General features: G+C 43.4%; 1 protein-coding gene across 1 annotated transcript in view; it reads right to left on the minus strand.

The window, feature by feature from the left end:
- The window catches only part of Svep1 (sushi, von Willebrand factor type A, EGF and pentraxin domain containing 1), a 170,883-nt gene that overhangs the window by 138,436 nt on the left and 18,711 nt on the right, over positions 1 to 13,736 (minus strand). Inside the window, exons 2-3 of the mRNA XM_052176534.1 lie at positions 7,334 to 7,589; positions 3,671 to 3,847 (exon numbers count right to left, since the gene is read on the minus strand). Coding sequence (XP_052032494.1) covers positions 3,671 to 3,847; positions 7,334 to 7,589 — 433 coding nt within the window. The remainder of the gene's footprint in view (positions 1 to 3,670; positions 3,848 to 7,333; positions 7,590 to 13,736) is intronic.

The raw sequence follows: 13,736 nt of genomic DNA on the forward strand, positions 1-13,736 counted from the left end.
AATCAAATAATGATAATCTCTTTGGAAATAAATTAACTTAAAATTTAATATTAAAATTTTATAGCCAGGTGGTGGTGGTGGCGCACGCCTGTAATCCCAGCACTCTGGGAGGCAGAGGCAGGTGGATTTCTGAGTTCAAGGTCAGCCTGATCTACAGAGTGAGTTCCAGGACAGCCAGGGCTATACAGAGAAACCCTGTCTCAAAAAAAAAAAAAAAAAAAAACCAAATGCAAAAAACCAAAAGAAAAAAATTTATATATGGCATCAATCTTGTTATATACCCTAGCCTGATTTTGATGTAAGCATGTGACAATATGGTCACCTTGACCCTATGTTTTTTAATCTAAATATATTTGTTGAATGTTTATTATTAAGACTAGATAAGAGACACGGGAGCCAGATAACCCAGGTTAACACATCTCATCTCTATTGCCTATGTTTCTGTGGCAAAACTATCTGATCTCTCAAGTCTTCAATTCTTCTCTGAAATGGACCAATACTTGAGAGTTAAATTAGTTGATGTATTGTAATGTTCAAAAGGGGTTTCTCGTGTCTAGTGCTTATTATTTAATATTGCTATCAGTTATTAAGTTGCCACCTCAGCATCAACACTGCCATCATCATCACTACAATCCAAATGTCTATGGAGCATTAAGGATAAAGACCACAAGACTAGTAATAGAGCTATAAATGGAAGCAATATATTTCTTTATTTTCTCAACTAAAGCTACAGTCTGTTCACATATGCATTTGTCTATCTGCACATCTATGTGTCCACACACATATCTATATAGTATATCAATATAAATCTGTATACCTAGACATAAGCATGTGTGTGTGCCCATAATTAAGTCCATTTTACAATAGAAACTAAGAGTCAAAAGAGATTGACTTGTCCAATGTCGCATGCGGTGGCACAGGAGAACTGACTTTACTCGTTTCTGAGGAGAGTTGCCTTTTGTCTAACCACTGGAATTTGGAGAAATGGAGTTCTCTGCTAATTACTATCAGGTAATTAGCAGGGATTGAAGCCTATATATATTTCAATGTTTTTGAATATTTTGAGCATAGTCCCATATCTCTGGTCTTGGAAAAGCAATACACGTAAGCAGTTATTTTCAAAAATTGGAAAATGCGAGGCACGATAGCTTAGAAGTAACACAGAACTTGAAGAACTGTGCCCTGGCTTGCATTATGACCTATTGATGGCTAGACATGTTGCCCTGAGCAAGGCTCAGCTCTCCAAAGCTTCAATTTCCTCTTGCAAGAATGAGAGGTTTAAAACAGATCATCTCCAAGGTTGCTTGGCTCTAAAAACGAATGGCTGGCTCCTCTCTGAGGGCACATCCTCAGCAAACATTCTGATGGCTAGCGTGGATGTTGGCTTCCTCTCCAGTGAGCAGCCTGGTAGCCTAGGCAATCTTCAACCCTTAGTGGAGCACGTTTGGCCTTCCTGGGAGCCTGAGCTTCATACTATGGGCGTTTGAATTTGATGGCATCAATTGCAGTTTGTAATTACAAACTGAGGCACGTGGTTAGGCCATGAGATGCTTTTGGGTTCCTGTTGGACAGGCTGTTCCATCAAAGATTCTAAAAGGCCTTTCTTTCTCTCAAGTTTTCAGTACTGGATACTGCAGACCTGATATTTCTCTCTGCCTTTTGAAAAAGACGAGTCTGTCCTGGAGTCTTTCATGCTGTCAGAAAAACACTGCTAATTTTCGCTCAGCTCATTTTCTCTTGGGCCACAGCAGCCACCCAATAGTGTTCTCACCCAACTATGCAAAGTCACAGTGTGTATTGCAGAGTTCAAGTCCCACTTGCCTTTATCACTTAAAATCAATAGCATATTTAACTATATCTGATTTTGGTCTTGGCTGTCAGAAAGCATCACATGGAGGCTTACTAAATTCAAGAGAATGGATTAAAAACTAATCATTCTGTGAATGGTCTTAGACAGAAAGAACCAGCAGAAGGCCTCCGATCCCTTTTGTTGATGCTCCAATGGCAACTACATGTTGCAGACTGCTGTTACTTTCAGCCTTTGGTTTCCAGCAGGGACAGAGGATTGTGAACTGCTAGTTCTTTCTACTTGCAGCTTATCCCATGGGATGCTAGATTCTAGTGCCTTGAAGCAATGGGCACTGTGGCCCATAGTGACTGATGCCACCAGGCAGCCACAGTGATGACAGCAGTTCAGTCTAGGACCACACGGAAGGCAGACACGCTGACCACACAGCATCAGGCAACAAAAATGAGATTTTTCTGCCTGTGTTTGGTAGGTTAGGATGGGAGGGGTGAGAGAGGGGGTGTTGTGGAGAGTGCCAAGCTGGGCTGTTGATGAGAGTGTGGGAAGATTTGAGGGAAGGGAAAAATCAGGAGGAGGCTCTGTGCCAGCCAGGAGGTGGGTGGGTTGATCTTTCTTCCCTTTCTGCTTAAATGGAGAAGGCCGCTGGGTAGGGTGGGAAGGGGGCCAAGAGAGTAGCAGTTCTTCTGGGCCAGCACGGATGGGCAGACCTGGCTAAGATGTGTCTGCCATCTGGCACCAGAGCTAGGGGAGGCAGGAGAACAGAAGGGAAGTAAGAGGAGGAACAATACAAACAAGAGAGAGTTACACAACGACACAGAGGCAATGTCCCCCAATGAGGGAGGAAGGAATGACCAAAGACACATAGTAGCAACAGGGGAGGCCCATGTGTCTGAGACGCAGCCCAAGCCTCCTAATCAAATGCCAGAACAAAATCATGCTCCATGAATTAATAAAAGGGAGCAAACTTGTAGTACAGAGGAAGCCGGACCCCCTGTTCCTATGTGGTTTCGGTGGGAAACAAGTTCTGTGGATATAGTTTTCCAAAGAGTGTGCCATAGAAACTTGAAAGCTACTGTTTTAGCTTAAAAATCAGTAAAAGCAAGGACACAATCCTAGACAGAAAAATGACAGACTACTTATAAATATTAGTTATACATAACATAATATGATGTAGAGCACGGGCCCCTGAGAACATCTCATGATTGATTGTTAAGGTCTTCTTAGGAGTCCTGGAGAAGTAGAAGTGAGTTCTATTTTTCAATGGCGCCACTTTTGCACCCTTTTCATTTCCTTTTGCAGAGCTTTGTGACCAGCTAAAAGGTCATCTGGATTATGCTGCTTATTTTGTGATCACCTGACAAGTATTTGTAGACCAGGGACAAGTATTTGTAGACCAAGGCTTCAATATCATGGAGACTGAGGCATGTTTTAGCTTAAGGCACCTAGAAGTCAGGATAACTACAGATTAAAACATTTCAAATCTCCTCCATGTTCTTGCTGAAAAACTGAGGCCTTGCAAGCTCTCAGTTTTTATCCTTGTCAGTGTTCACCCACCACCACTCCCTCAACAGCAGGCCAGCCTGATGGATTATAAGAAACCTCATCTCAGACAGATGCCCTTCTCTCAAAAGATGCCATTTTAGACAAGTCCACATTCAGCCAACTCCAAAACATCTCAGAGAACTCACTTAAGATCCTAAGCACCTAACCACCGCATAGCAGATGTTGGGATTGTTGAGACCAAAGAAGTTGCTTGGTAGACTCATGAGCTGTCATAAACATGTTTGAAGCCATAAAGTTCCAGGATCATTTGTTACACAGCAACAGATGATTGATATAGGCGTGCTCACACCAGAGACTCACCTGTGCACTCGAACTGCAGACCTTTCCCGTAATAGCCCTTCTCGCAGATGCATTCAAACTGACCAGTGTGTGTCCCACATTTGCAGCTGGCCATTCTGTCACAGCAGTCTTTTCCGGCCTCACAGAGATGAGAGCAATGAGCCATATCCTCTTGGATAAAACTCCCAGAAGGTAGATCTACGAAGAACAAAAGATATGAGGCAATTTTTTTTAAAAAAAAAAAAGAACAGTTGATTGTTACATTTTCCTAGTCGTTACAAATTAAGAGCAAATCGAAGGGAAGAAAATCTCTTCTCATCTGTCCATTTCCCACTGTTCCCTACCTCCACCCACATATGAATGTGTGTTGTTTGTGGGAACATACTCTAGGGGTTAGTTTTGGCCAGTTCAGTTATTTCAGTCTGGGACTTCATCCTAAGTGCTGCAGGCCACTCAGGGTCAGGCAGAAATGAAGCTGTGTAGACTGGAATCTCCAGATGCAGCAGGTAATTAGCACACTTGTGCTTCAGATCACGGCTCTGGCTTCCAACAGCAGCATTCCTTGCCCTCTGTATGAGGTCAGGCAGCAGCAGCCAGACTTTCCAAATCCTGTTCAAGTTAGGAATAAAACTATGATCCTGATCACTACATAAGAGTGCTGACTGTAGGCTACCAACTCTAGAATAAATAGCACCACGTCTGTAGCTGCTTGATTCAAGATTATCAACACATACGTTTAAGAACATAAACCACAATCCAGTCTGCTTCTTAGGTTTAAGTACAGAAACACACGTTCTGTAGACAGAGACCATTCTGAGTATTTGAAGCAGGGTCTGGAAGAAAGCTTGGCAGGAATCCTCCAGTTCAGCCATTCTGACACAGGCTTAAGGCGGGGTTAAGGCTGAGCCTGGATGGATGGCCCAGAATGGCACGAGTGATTAGTCTCTATCTCCAGCTTCAGAAGTTAGAAAATCTTAGACTGAATTCCAGTGCTTGGGTCAGGCTGTTACATCCAGACACAGGGATGGGCCCCTAGTAAGAATGCAAGTGGGTGACTGCTGGCAGAGCAAACAGTCTGCAGAGGAAGGTCTGGGAAGGAGATGAGAGATGGTCTCAAATGGGAAACGTCTGCCCGCCAACGAGGGCCTTAAGTTAGGAGAGACTGAGCCTCGAGGAAAGGAGATCAGAAAACACCAGGCACTCTGTCCAGCCCAGGACAGCACTGTGGGTGAAAGGTTTGCACAGAGGTCCCTGGGAATTAGTGCTGAGAAACTGGACCAAAGGTTTGTTGGCAACAGAGGACCTTAGGGAGCAAGCAAAGCTGGCTACCAATGCTGGCTGGTACAGCAGCGTTCGGGCCCAGGAGTAAACAGAGGGGTGAGTCAGAGGAAATCTGTCCTGCAGCCTGGGGCTGCTGAGAGCGGTCAAAAACGTGAACATCTGGAGGCTGAGAGTGGGTCCATCCAAGTAGAGGAGTACTAAGTAGAGGAGGAGAGGTCATCGGGCTCACCTCTCAGGTGGTTCCATCTTGTTAGTAAATACAGCGCTTCTTCTTACCAACCTGGAGAGTCAAGCCAAGTCTGACATGTTCTAGATGTGAGCTTAGTGTAATAAAGGTGGCACCTTCCATTAAGTCCCAGTGGGTGCCAGCAAAACAACCTCTTCCTTGAAAGCCCTGCCTGTTCTTATTTCAACTCGATTTAGGGCAGAAGCAATTGTCCCAAAAGACAGAGGAACAATTGGACTGGTAACTTATTTGATACAGCACATCTATAGTTCACAACACTCATAACTTCATACTCCCAACTAGTAACACCCACTACACTCATCGTGGTCTCCCTGCTTCCCCAGATGGCATGCACGCCACTCTCTTTTAAAAAGGAGAAAATAAACCGAAGGAGCTGCTGGTTACTTCTGACCATGTGCTGGACAATGAAGCCTCAGTGAGATATGAAGACTTCTTCCTCTTCAGAAATCTATGGTACACACTATTATGTGACTCCTATTGTGAAAGAGGAGAAAAGTTGGAAACTCATATTTGATTGCCTGAAGCAATTAATAACAAATAACCCATTGCCATTTATATTCAGTGAGTAATTAAATGCAATAAAAATAGTCATTGAGCCTTTATAAGTGCCATCAGCCATTTCCTTTTTTGTTGTATTTAATTAGTCAGTGTATGTGGACACACACTGGATCACTCTTTTCACCACAGGGGTCCTGGGGATCTGAATGAGGTTGTAGATCTTAGCAGAAAGCACTTTTTACCTACTAATGGTTCAGGTCCCATCAGTGATTTTCTAATTTTTTTTTGGGGGGGGGCAGGGTTTCTCTGTGTAGCCCTGGCTGTCCTGGAATTCACTCTGTACACCAGGCTGGCCTCGAACTCAGAAATCCGCCTTCCTCTGCCTCCCAAGTGCTGGGATTAAAGGCGTACATCACCACCGCCTGGCTTCTAATTGTTTTTTAAGCCTTAACCTACTTGACTCCTCTAAGGAACCTGAGAAGTAAGTACTACTCTCATCCACCAGAACCCTAAGCAGTGTTACAAGACAGGTAATTTGCTTCCAGATAACTCACTTAATAGACCATGAAACTAGGATCCAAATTCAAGAATTCTGAATTTTTATGGCTTACCTTTGAGAAATTAAATCAGTTGTAGGCCTAGGGTCTAAATCTAAGCCTGGCTTTCCTCCCAAACTCACTCCCCAGTCTGCCCCATTTTTCTAAGTGTCTTAATTCCAGGAAGGTTAGCTCGGAACCCCACCCACAGAGAGGCTGATCCTTTTTACTAGAGCCACAGTGATAGACTCACGGCCCACTTGGAACTCTGCTCTTGGAATCCCACCAGGACTAACCTGCCTTTTTTTGATCCTCACTGGTTATTTGAATATATTGTAATGATTCCCACCTTATGCTGATTTTTTTTTCTTGAGTACCTACCAGTATCATGGTTTCAATTGGAACATGGCTAAATCTCCTGTCATGCCACAAAATCTGCCTGGATTCTTTTCTCTGGGTTCAAATTATAGCCGGGAAGTTCATCTAACTGAGAACCGAACGGTTTAATTTCCTTAAACCTGGTACATCAAGACTACCATTTGCTAATCGCGCCCCCCCCCCCAGGTATGTTGTTCTTATGACAAAAGCCATTTGTTTCTGAGTTGTCGGGGCAAGAAGTGTGTGTTAAGTATTCAGTATCCTATCTTCCTGTGTATTTCTGGAAACGTTCTGGCGAGATTCAATGCTCCTGTCTCAGAATGTTTATTTCATCTGTCCAGATAGCTGTGAATGTGATCTCAGTCACGGCTTCCCGCTCTGTGTGTGGCCTCCAAACACACCTCAATTCATCCCATGGATCTAGGTGGGAACATATGGATGTTCTAGGGAAATGCATCGCAGCTGTTGAGGAATGAAGCCAAACAAGGTTACTGCCAGATCAGCATGCCATCTCCGGGCAGTTCAGAGTCTCTCCTGACGCCCAACGCACTCACAAACCTCATGCTCCTCCAGGAACAACAGGTAGTGGTTTGAAGTCAATGAATTTCATGGAGAGAGAGAGAGAGAGAGAGAGAGAGAGAGAGAGAGAGAGAGAGAGAGAGAGAGAGAGAGAGAGAGAGAGAGAGAGAGAGAGAGAGAGAGAGCGCATTTCAAGGTATCTGTAACTCTATTAGCTTCTATTACCTTCATGCAACGCCCTGCGAGCTAAAGCTTCAAATTCTTCAAAACTGTGGAGCAGGTAGCAGTGTTCTTCCTTCGGGGTCGAAGCCATGTCATTCAGTTCCCGGATATTCCCCTGCCAAATCCCGAAAGTGAAGATCTCCACTCCGAAGTCCCGCAGCGATGCCGCAATAGGTCTGGGGTCTCCGCCGTTGGAATAGCCGTCGGTGATGAGAAATATGACTTTGGTAGAGTTTTCTCTAGAGTGACGAAGGATTTGCTGTAGAGACATGGGGGAGATCCGAGGGTGAGTGGCATGAGCCTCTTCGCTTCCTCTCCTGGCTAAGGTGGTACCTGAGAAACACTGGTCCGTGAGAGGAAAGCAGAAAGGGGCACAGACTGGGATCTGCAATGGCTTCATAGATGCACAATGAGCCCCAAAACCATTTAAAATGTATCACTGTCAGCAACCCGTCACTGTCACTGTCATCCTCATCCCACCGAGCTTGCTGATGAGGAACAAAGGTCAACAGAAAGACTCCGACACACTAATTACCACTTCCTGTGAAGCTAATCTATCCATCCTCCAGACCCGGAAACATGAAGCAATCCTGAGTTGTAAGTGTCTTTCTATCTAAACAACCATTGGACTCCCTAGAATAAAATTTTATCAGGACGTGACTTTTCCAGGGCTTATGATAGCTGACCTCCTTCCTATATTTGTTTTTCCACGAATCCTTCAAAAATGTAAAATTCATCAAACGCTTCATCTTTCTGGACCACCCAGGATTCGCATAAAATTAGCAGGTTTTGGCAGCATCCTAACTGCATGAGAAAACATGGATTCGCTAAGCCTGACATTTGATCTTTATTGTTTCAGGACAGGTCAGTGTGTTTTACGATGTGTGTAATTCCTTTACTCTGGACAGAGGCAGACAAAGCTTTTAACACCTCGTTGCCAAGGATGCTTTACAATGTCAGACCCAAAGGCACAGGGACTCCCGGTGTGATCTGGCAATGTCATCCAATTTCTATCCTGGTTTTTCATTAGAATTGCTTGAGAAGGCAAGGAAATGGTGGGTTACATTTTCTAGCAAGTTCTTTGAAGGTAGCATGGTTGTTAAGCAATAATGAGAGAGGGTACTGGGTGTTTTCAGAAGGCAGACCAGGATAGCAACAATTATATTCCACATTTTGTCAAAATCAAAATAAGATATGATTTGAAAGATATGTTCTGCTCCATTTACTTTAGAGACTAGATTTGCAGGCCTATTTATTTCAGACTCCAAGATTAGTATCTGTATAAATGAAAGTCTGTCACTATCTGCTTAACGGATGTTGCTTACAATCAAATTATTCTTACCTAAACTTTGCTATTGTGAGCTACAATTAAAGCTGCCAAACCTGAATTTAAAGAAAATCAAACTGAAAAGGACTCCAGACACCATCTAGATTGAGAGCCAGCAGTTTGAGAAGGGGCGTTTAAGTGTGTCACCGCCACAGTCCTCAAGAATCAAACACAATAAAAAAAGTGAGCTAGATCTAATGGGAGCCTAGAAAATCAGGCACAGAAGGCTGTGTGTGTGTGTGTGTCTGTGTGTCTGTGTGTCTGTGTGCATTTGTATGTGTCTGTGTGTGGGTATCTATGCATATGTGTATTTGTATATTGTGTCTCTCTGTGTGTGTATCTGTGTGTGTGTATCTGTGTGCATTTGTGTGTGTGTGTGTATGTGAGTGTGTTGGGTGTATGTATGTCTATGTATGTGTGTCTTTGCATATGTGTACCTCTGTGTGTGTGCCTGTGTGTGTCTATTTGTATATATGTATCTGTGCAGTTGTCTATGAGTATGTATATGTGTGTCTCTGTGTGTGTGTCTTTGTGCTTGTGTGTTTCAGTGTCTCTCTCTGTGTGTATGTGTGTCTGTGTTGATGTCTATGAGTATGTATATGTGTGTCTCTCTGTGTGTGTCTGTGCTTGTGTGTTTCAGTGCCTCTTTCAGTGTGTGTGTGTCTCTGTGTGTGTATGTCTGTGCGTAAGTTGCAAAACAGCATGCACAGTGTCAAGAGACATTCCTCAAATATACACCATGGCATCAATCAACAGCCTTCAAAGTTTGGGGTTTTACAATTTAAAAATCTGTCCACTTGATGAAGGACAAGAGGTCTGAGATGAATGGGTGACAAAGTGTGAGACTTTTCTAACCCCCAGGCAAGAGCCTCTGGAGATAAGGGGAGGGGAAAGACAAGAGAACAGGAGATGTTATAAGCTTGGGTGAGACTCTGATGTCTCTCCACACCCAGCTGAGTCACAGAGGAGATGATAGACAGGCATCTCTCGAAGGACTGAGGGTCACAGGTCCTTTCTGCATGGGTGTTCAGGATGGTGGCATGGCCAAGAATGGGACCATTGTGCAACTCAGAAAATGGAAGTGCAGAGAGCAGAGGGGTGAGCGTCCCCCAGGCCACTTTGCAAAGGGAGAGAAGAGGAAGAATTTTAAGTATGACTCAGGGGTCGAAATGGAAGTATTAGAAACTCCTAGTGTTGGGTTTTGCTGGATGTCCATACATGGCCAACCTTGTTTCCTCATATGGAGGAAAGGCATCTCAAAGAAAAATTCTGGGCTGTGGGTAAAATACATGCTTAGCATGACCCACACCCGGGCTCCATCCCCAATGCAATGCTGAAGAAATGCCCACAGAATACTCATTCCACTCAGCTTATTAAGACAGAGTTTTAAAAAACCATTACCAGGCTGTAAGATGATGCTCTGTCTTAGCACAGTGTCTCATTTTAACAGGACCTCAGGATACTTTGGGAGCTAAGTAGAGAATATTATTTGGACCTGTGTGTGTGTGTGTGTGTGTGTGTGTGTGTGTGTATGTGTGTACACATGTGTAAGTATGTAGGTGCATGTGTGGGTGCCTGTCTGTCTTTCAGTCTGTCTGTCTGGACAAGAGATGAAATGTAGGGACGAGAGGAGAAGGTGACTTTGCAACACAGCTCAAAGGTATTCAGAGTGGCAGGCCCTCCAATTCAAGGGACAAGAAGGTTCAACCAAAAAAGTGGTCTTCTCCCAGTGTGATTCACTGAAGTCGGCTATTTAAATTCCTCAATATTGAGCATCTAGAGAACAGACTGGATCCATGCCTGCTGACATAGAACTGTTCTCCCTCTGCTCAGCAGAGGGCTGCAGACACTTCTGCCTCTTCTCTACCCCAAACCCACTCAGAGAGTCTCTTGTGCTTTACACCAATATTTTTGTTTTTAAAATTCCAAATTCCACATTGGAGTTTGTTTTTACTTTGGTGCACAGTATAGGGTGCCTTCATTTTTATTCAGCTGGATAAACGTTTTCACACATTTCATTCACTAATTGGTCCTCTTTCTTCTGTAGTACTCTCCTGTCTTTTTGTTCTTGGTTAATATAACATGGCTTGGGGTGCTGTTGCTTCATGTTCTTTTTTTATAATGTAAGGAAATTTTAGCCATCCTGTATTTTCTCTCTCTTTTTTTAAGTATTTCTTGTTAGACCTAAATGTTTCTTTTGCCAACTGAGCTTGAGGATTGCCTCGTGAAATTCTTCTGTAGATTATTTCTGTTTGACCCAATAAGTTCTAGAAATCCATCTCAAAGACACACAGATACTCCCATACAGACACCCCCCCAACATCTCACCCCCAAACACACTGTTAATGACCAGCCCAAGTAGAAATGAACTGGGAGCAATCTCTAAATACCATTACCCATTAGAAGGAGCCAGACATTTGTGAGGAAAATGTTCAATTTCAGTCCAAGGTCAGAAAATGTAAAATGTAGGCTGGGGCATCTTCTCAGGACAGACATCCAGGAAGCTTCAGGACTAGCAAAGACCAGCCTAGGAAACCAAGGGCAGCTGGAAAGCCCCTTCTGCAGGCCAAGTAATGGGAGGCATGTGTATTAACAAAGATGAGAAATTGAGTGCACTTAAGTGTTTGAAGTTTAACATGTGGATATGTGTGTATGTCTACATTTGTAGTATAGACACATCAAGGGTGGGGGGAGTTCTAAAAGCATAGACAGAAAATGGGCTGAAGCACTTAAATTACTCTCTACTATTTCTGATTGGGAAGAGCCCAATTCTTTGTTTAGAATAGGACGAGGCAATTTATAAAATTTTCCATGTTTGTTCCAGCCCTCCAGGATGCCGTGGGTTGTGTCTATACCATCTTTGCTCTTCACTATGAGCTAGTTCCATTCAGAAGTCGCATCTTCACAGCCTCATGCTCTTGGTCATTCTGAATGACTAGTTGACAAAGTCATGGCAGCTACTGTAAGCAAGACATCGAGAACATGAGAATAACAATGGAAAAGGAAAGAGAGAAAAGAAAATTTTCTCTTTCACTGTGGTACTCTTGATAGCACATGGTATAAAGTATATGCTCATAAATGTTTGTTCAATGAATGGACTGGGTAAACTATAGGATCCTGAAGTGAGTTGGTCTTGAGTAAGTGGTAGGACCGTGAGTATGTAAACATGTACTATTTATACAAAAAAATTCTAGGAGGAGTTGAAGAGAGGTGAAGAGAGAAGATGTGATTAATAAATGTTGTATAAATGGATGAATTTTTCTAAGAATAAAAAATACTCTTTAATATAAGATAATATTGAATTTTCTTTTTGTGTCTTCTAGAATAACGAAATCATTTCCTGGAGTGTTAGCCTCAGTTCCGCCCAGTGCCTTTCCTCTGCCTTGGTGTGGACTTCAGCATATCCTTTCTCCAGTTACAGCTCATCACACACAACGTGGTTTCAGCTGTGTGGGAGGCAGAGACGTGGTTCAGTGCACCTGTTACTACTGCAGACAACCCCAGTTTAGTTCTCAGCACACATATGGTGGCTCAAAAACCATCTATAACACCGGTACCTCCATGGGCACCAGGCACACATGCAGGTCAAACACGTGTACACAGAAAGAAAAATAAATACATAAACTTTAAGCTCTGATGCTGCTCTTTCTCTTTTTATAGAGTCACGGATGAGTATTTCCAGGAGCCCTGAGCTCTGTCAGCAAGTCAACGCACGAAGCTGAGGATAACGACAAGGAGAGGACAAGTGGCCAGGCAAAGAGCTACACAAGATCTCGGTTTGGAATGAGCTTTAAAGATGGATAAGGGAGGATGCAGGACTGAAAATAATCTACGGCTCTCCGCATCTTTGTGCCTCATCATGTTTGAGTAAAGTCACAATTCACTAAAACATCGTTTCATACCAGGACTTCAGAGTCATATGGGTCTGTGGTAATAACCATGGAATGTGGTAGAAGTCTGGCGTTCTTCTTCTGTCTTTCTGAAATAGTTTACATCATCTGCTACAGATTTTTTGCTCCAGAATACTCAATGAGACAAAGGATTTGCTGCCAAAGAAAAACTGGAGATGGACTCTGTATGGCAAAAGGTTATCTCCATCTGCATTGTATCAAGCCTCTGATTTGCTTGTATAAATAGCTGGAAGGAAAATAGGCTCTGAGTCCAGCAATAGTCATCAGAATGGTAAAAATGCAGCATTGTGCAACAGAGATTCAACAAGGGAGATCCATCACCGTTACACAAGACTGCACCCCCCCCCAACTCCCTCCCCGGCCCAAAGTATTTTTTTCCTTCAAAGAGCTGTTGCAAAAACACTGGCGACAACGGAGGCAACAGCTGAAGCATAAGGGGCCAACATTCTCTCCTGAACCCTGAACTCTAAGCTGCAGCAGAACACAATACAAGCCACTGCAAGGATCAAACTGCAACTACTCAGTACAACCAGCCTGCCCTGAGCATGCCAACGAGCAAGGGTCATTAGGCACCCTTTAATGGATTTCATACAGTGCACAAGTCCACCCTGTGACTGACTGTGTCCAAGGACTGCTTTGTCATGGATCAGAAAATTAGTAAATTAAGCCAGAGTTTCAACTTGATTTCTACCCCGTGAGAAACTGTAGTATATATACAATTAAGGGGAGGTCTATAAGCATAAACAATCATTGGAATGGACTGAACACCCATGTGAACACATGTATTATTCAGTACTATTTTTGAGGAACCATTTCTGATCATCTGTTTAGAATGACATGAGGCGATCTGTTGGGAATTTCTGGTTGGGAAACATTGAGCACCAACTGAGCACGGGAAGCTACGGGAAGACATTCCTCACATTCACACCCCAACTTTCTCCAAGCTTCGTTGTTATTTAGTTATGATTTTCACTTTGTGCTGTCTGATATTCTTTGGCTCAGCATTTTTTTTAATGTATGTCCTGCAGTTTATAGGGAAAGAAGTTTCTCTGTTGATTCACCATCCCCTGGATGTCACCCATTCCAATCTCTCCCCACACACACCAGTTTGATCCCATCCTAATGCCTTATGCATCTAATGGGAGCATCTCAAGGCTTTTCTTGCATA

This window comes from Apodemus sylvaticus, chromosome 3, assembly GCF_947179515.1.
Source record: "Apodemus sylvaticus chromosome 3, mApoSyl1.1, whole genome shotgun sequence".
In the NCBI taxonomy this organism is placed as follows: domain Eukaryota; kingdom Metazoa; phylum Chordata; class Mammalia; order Rodentia; family Muridae; genus Apodemus; species Apodemus sylvaticus.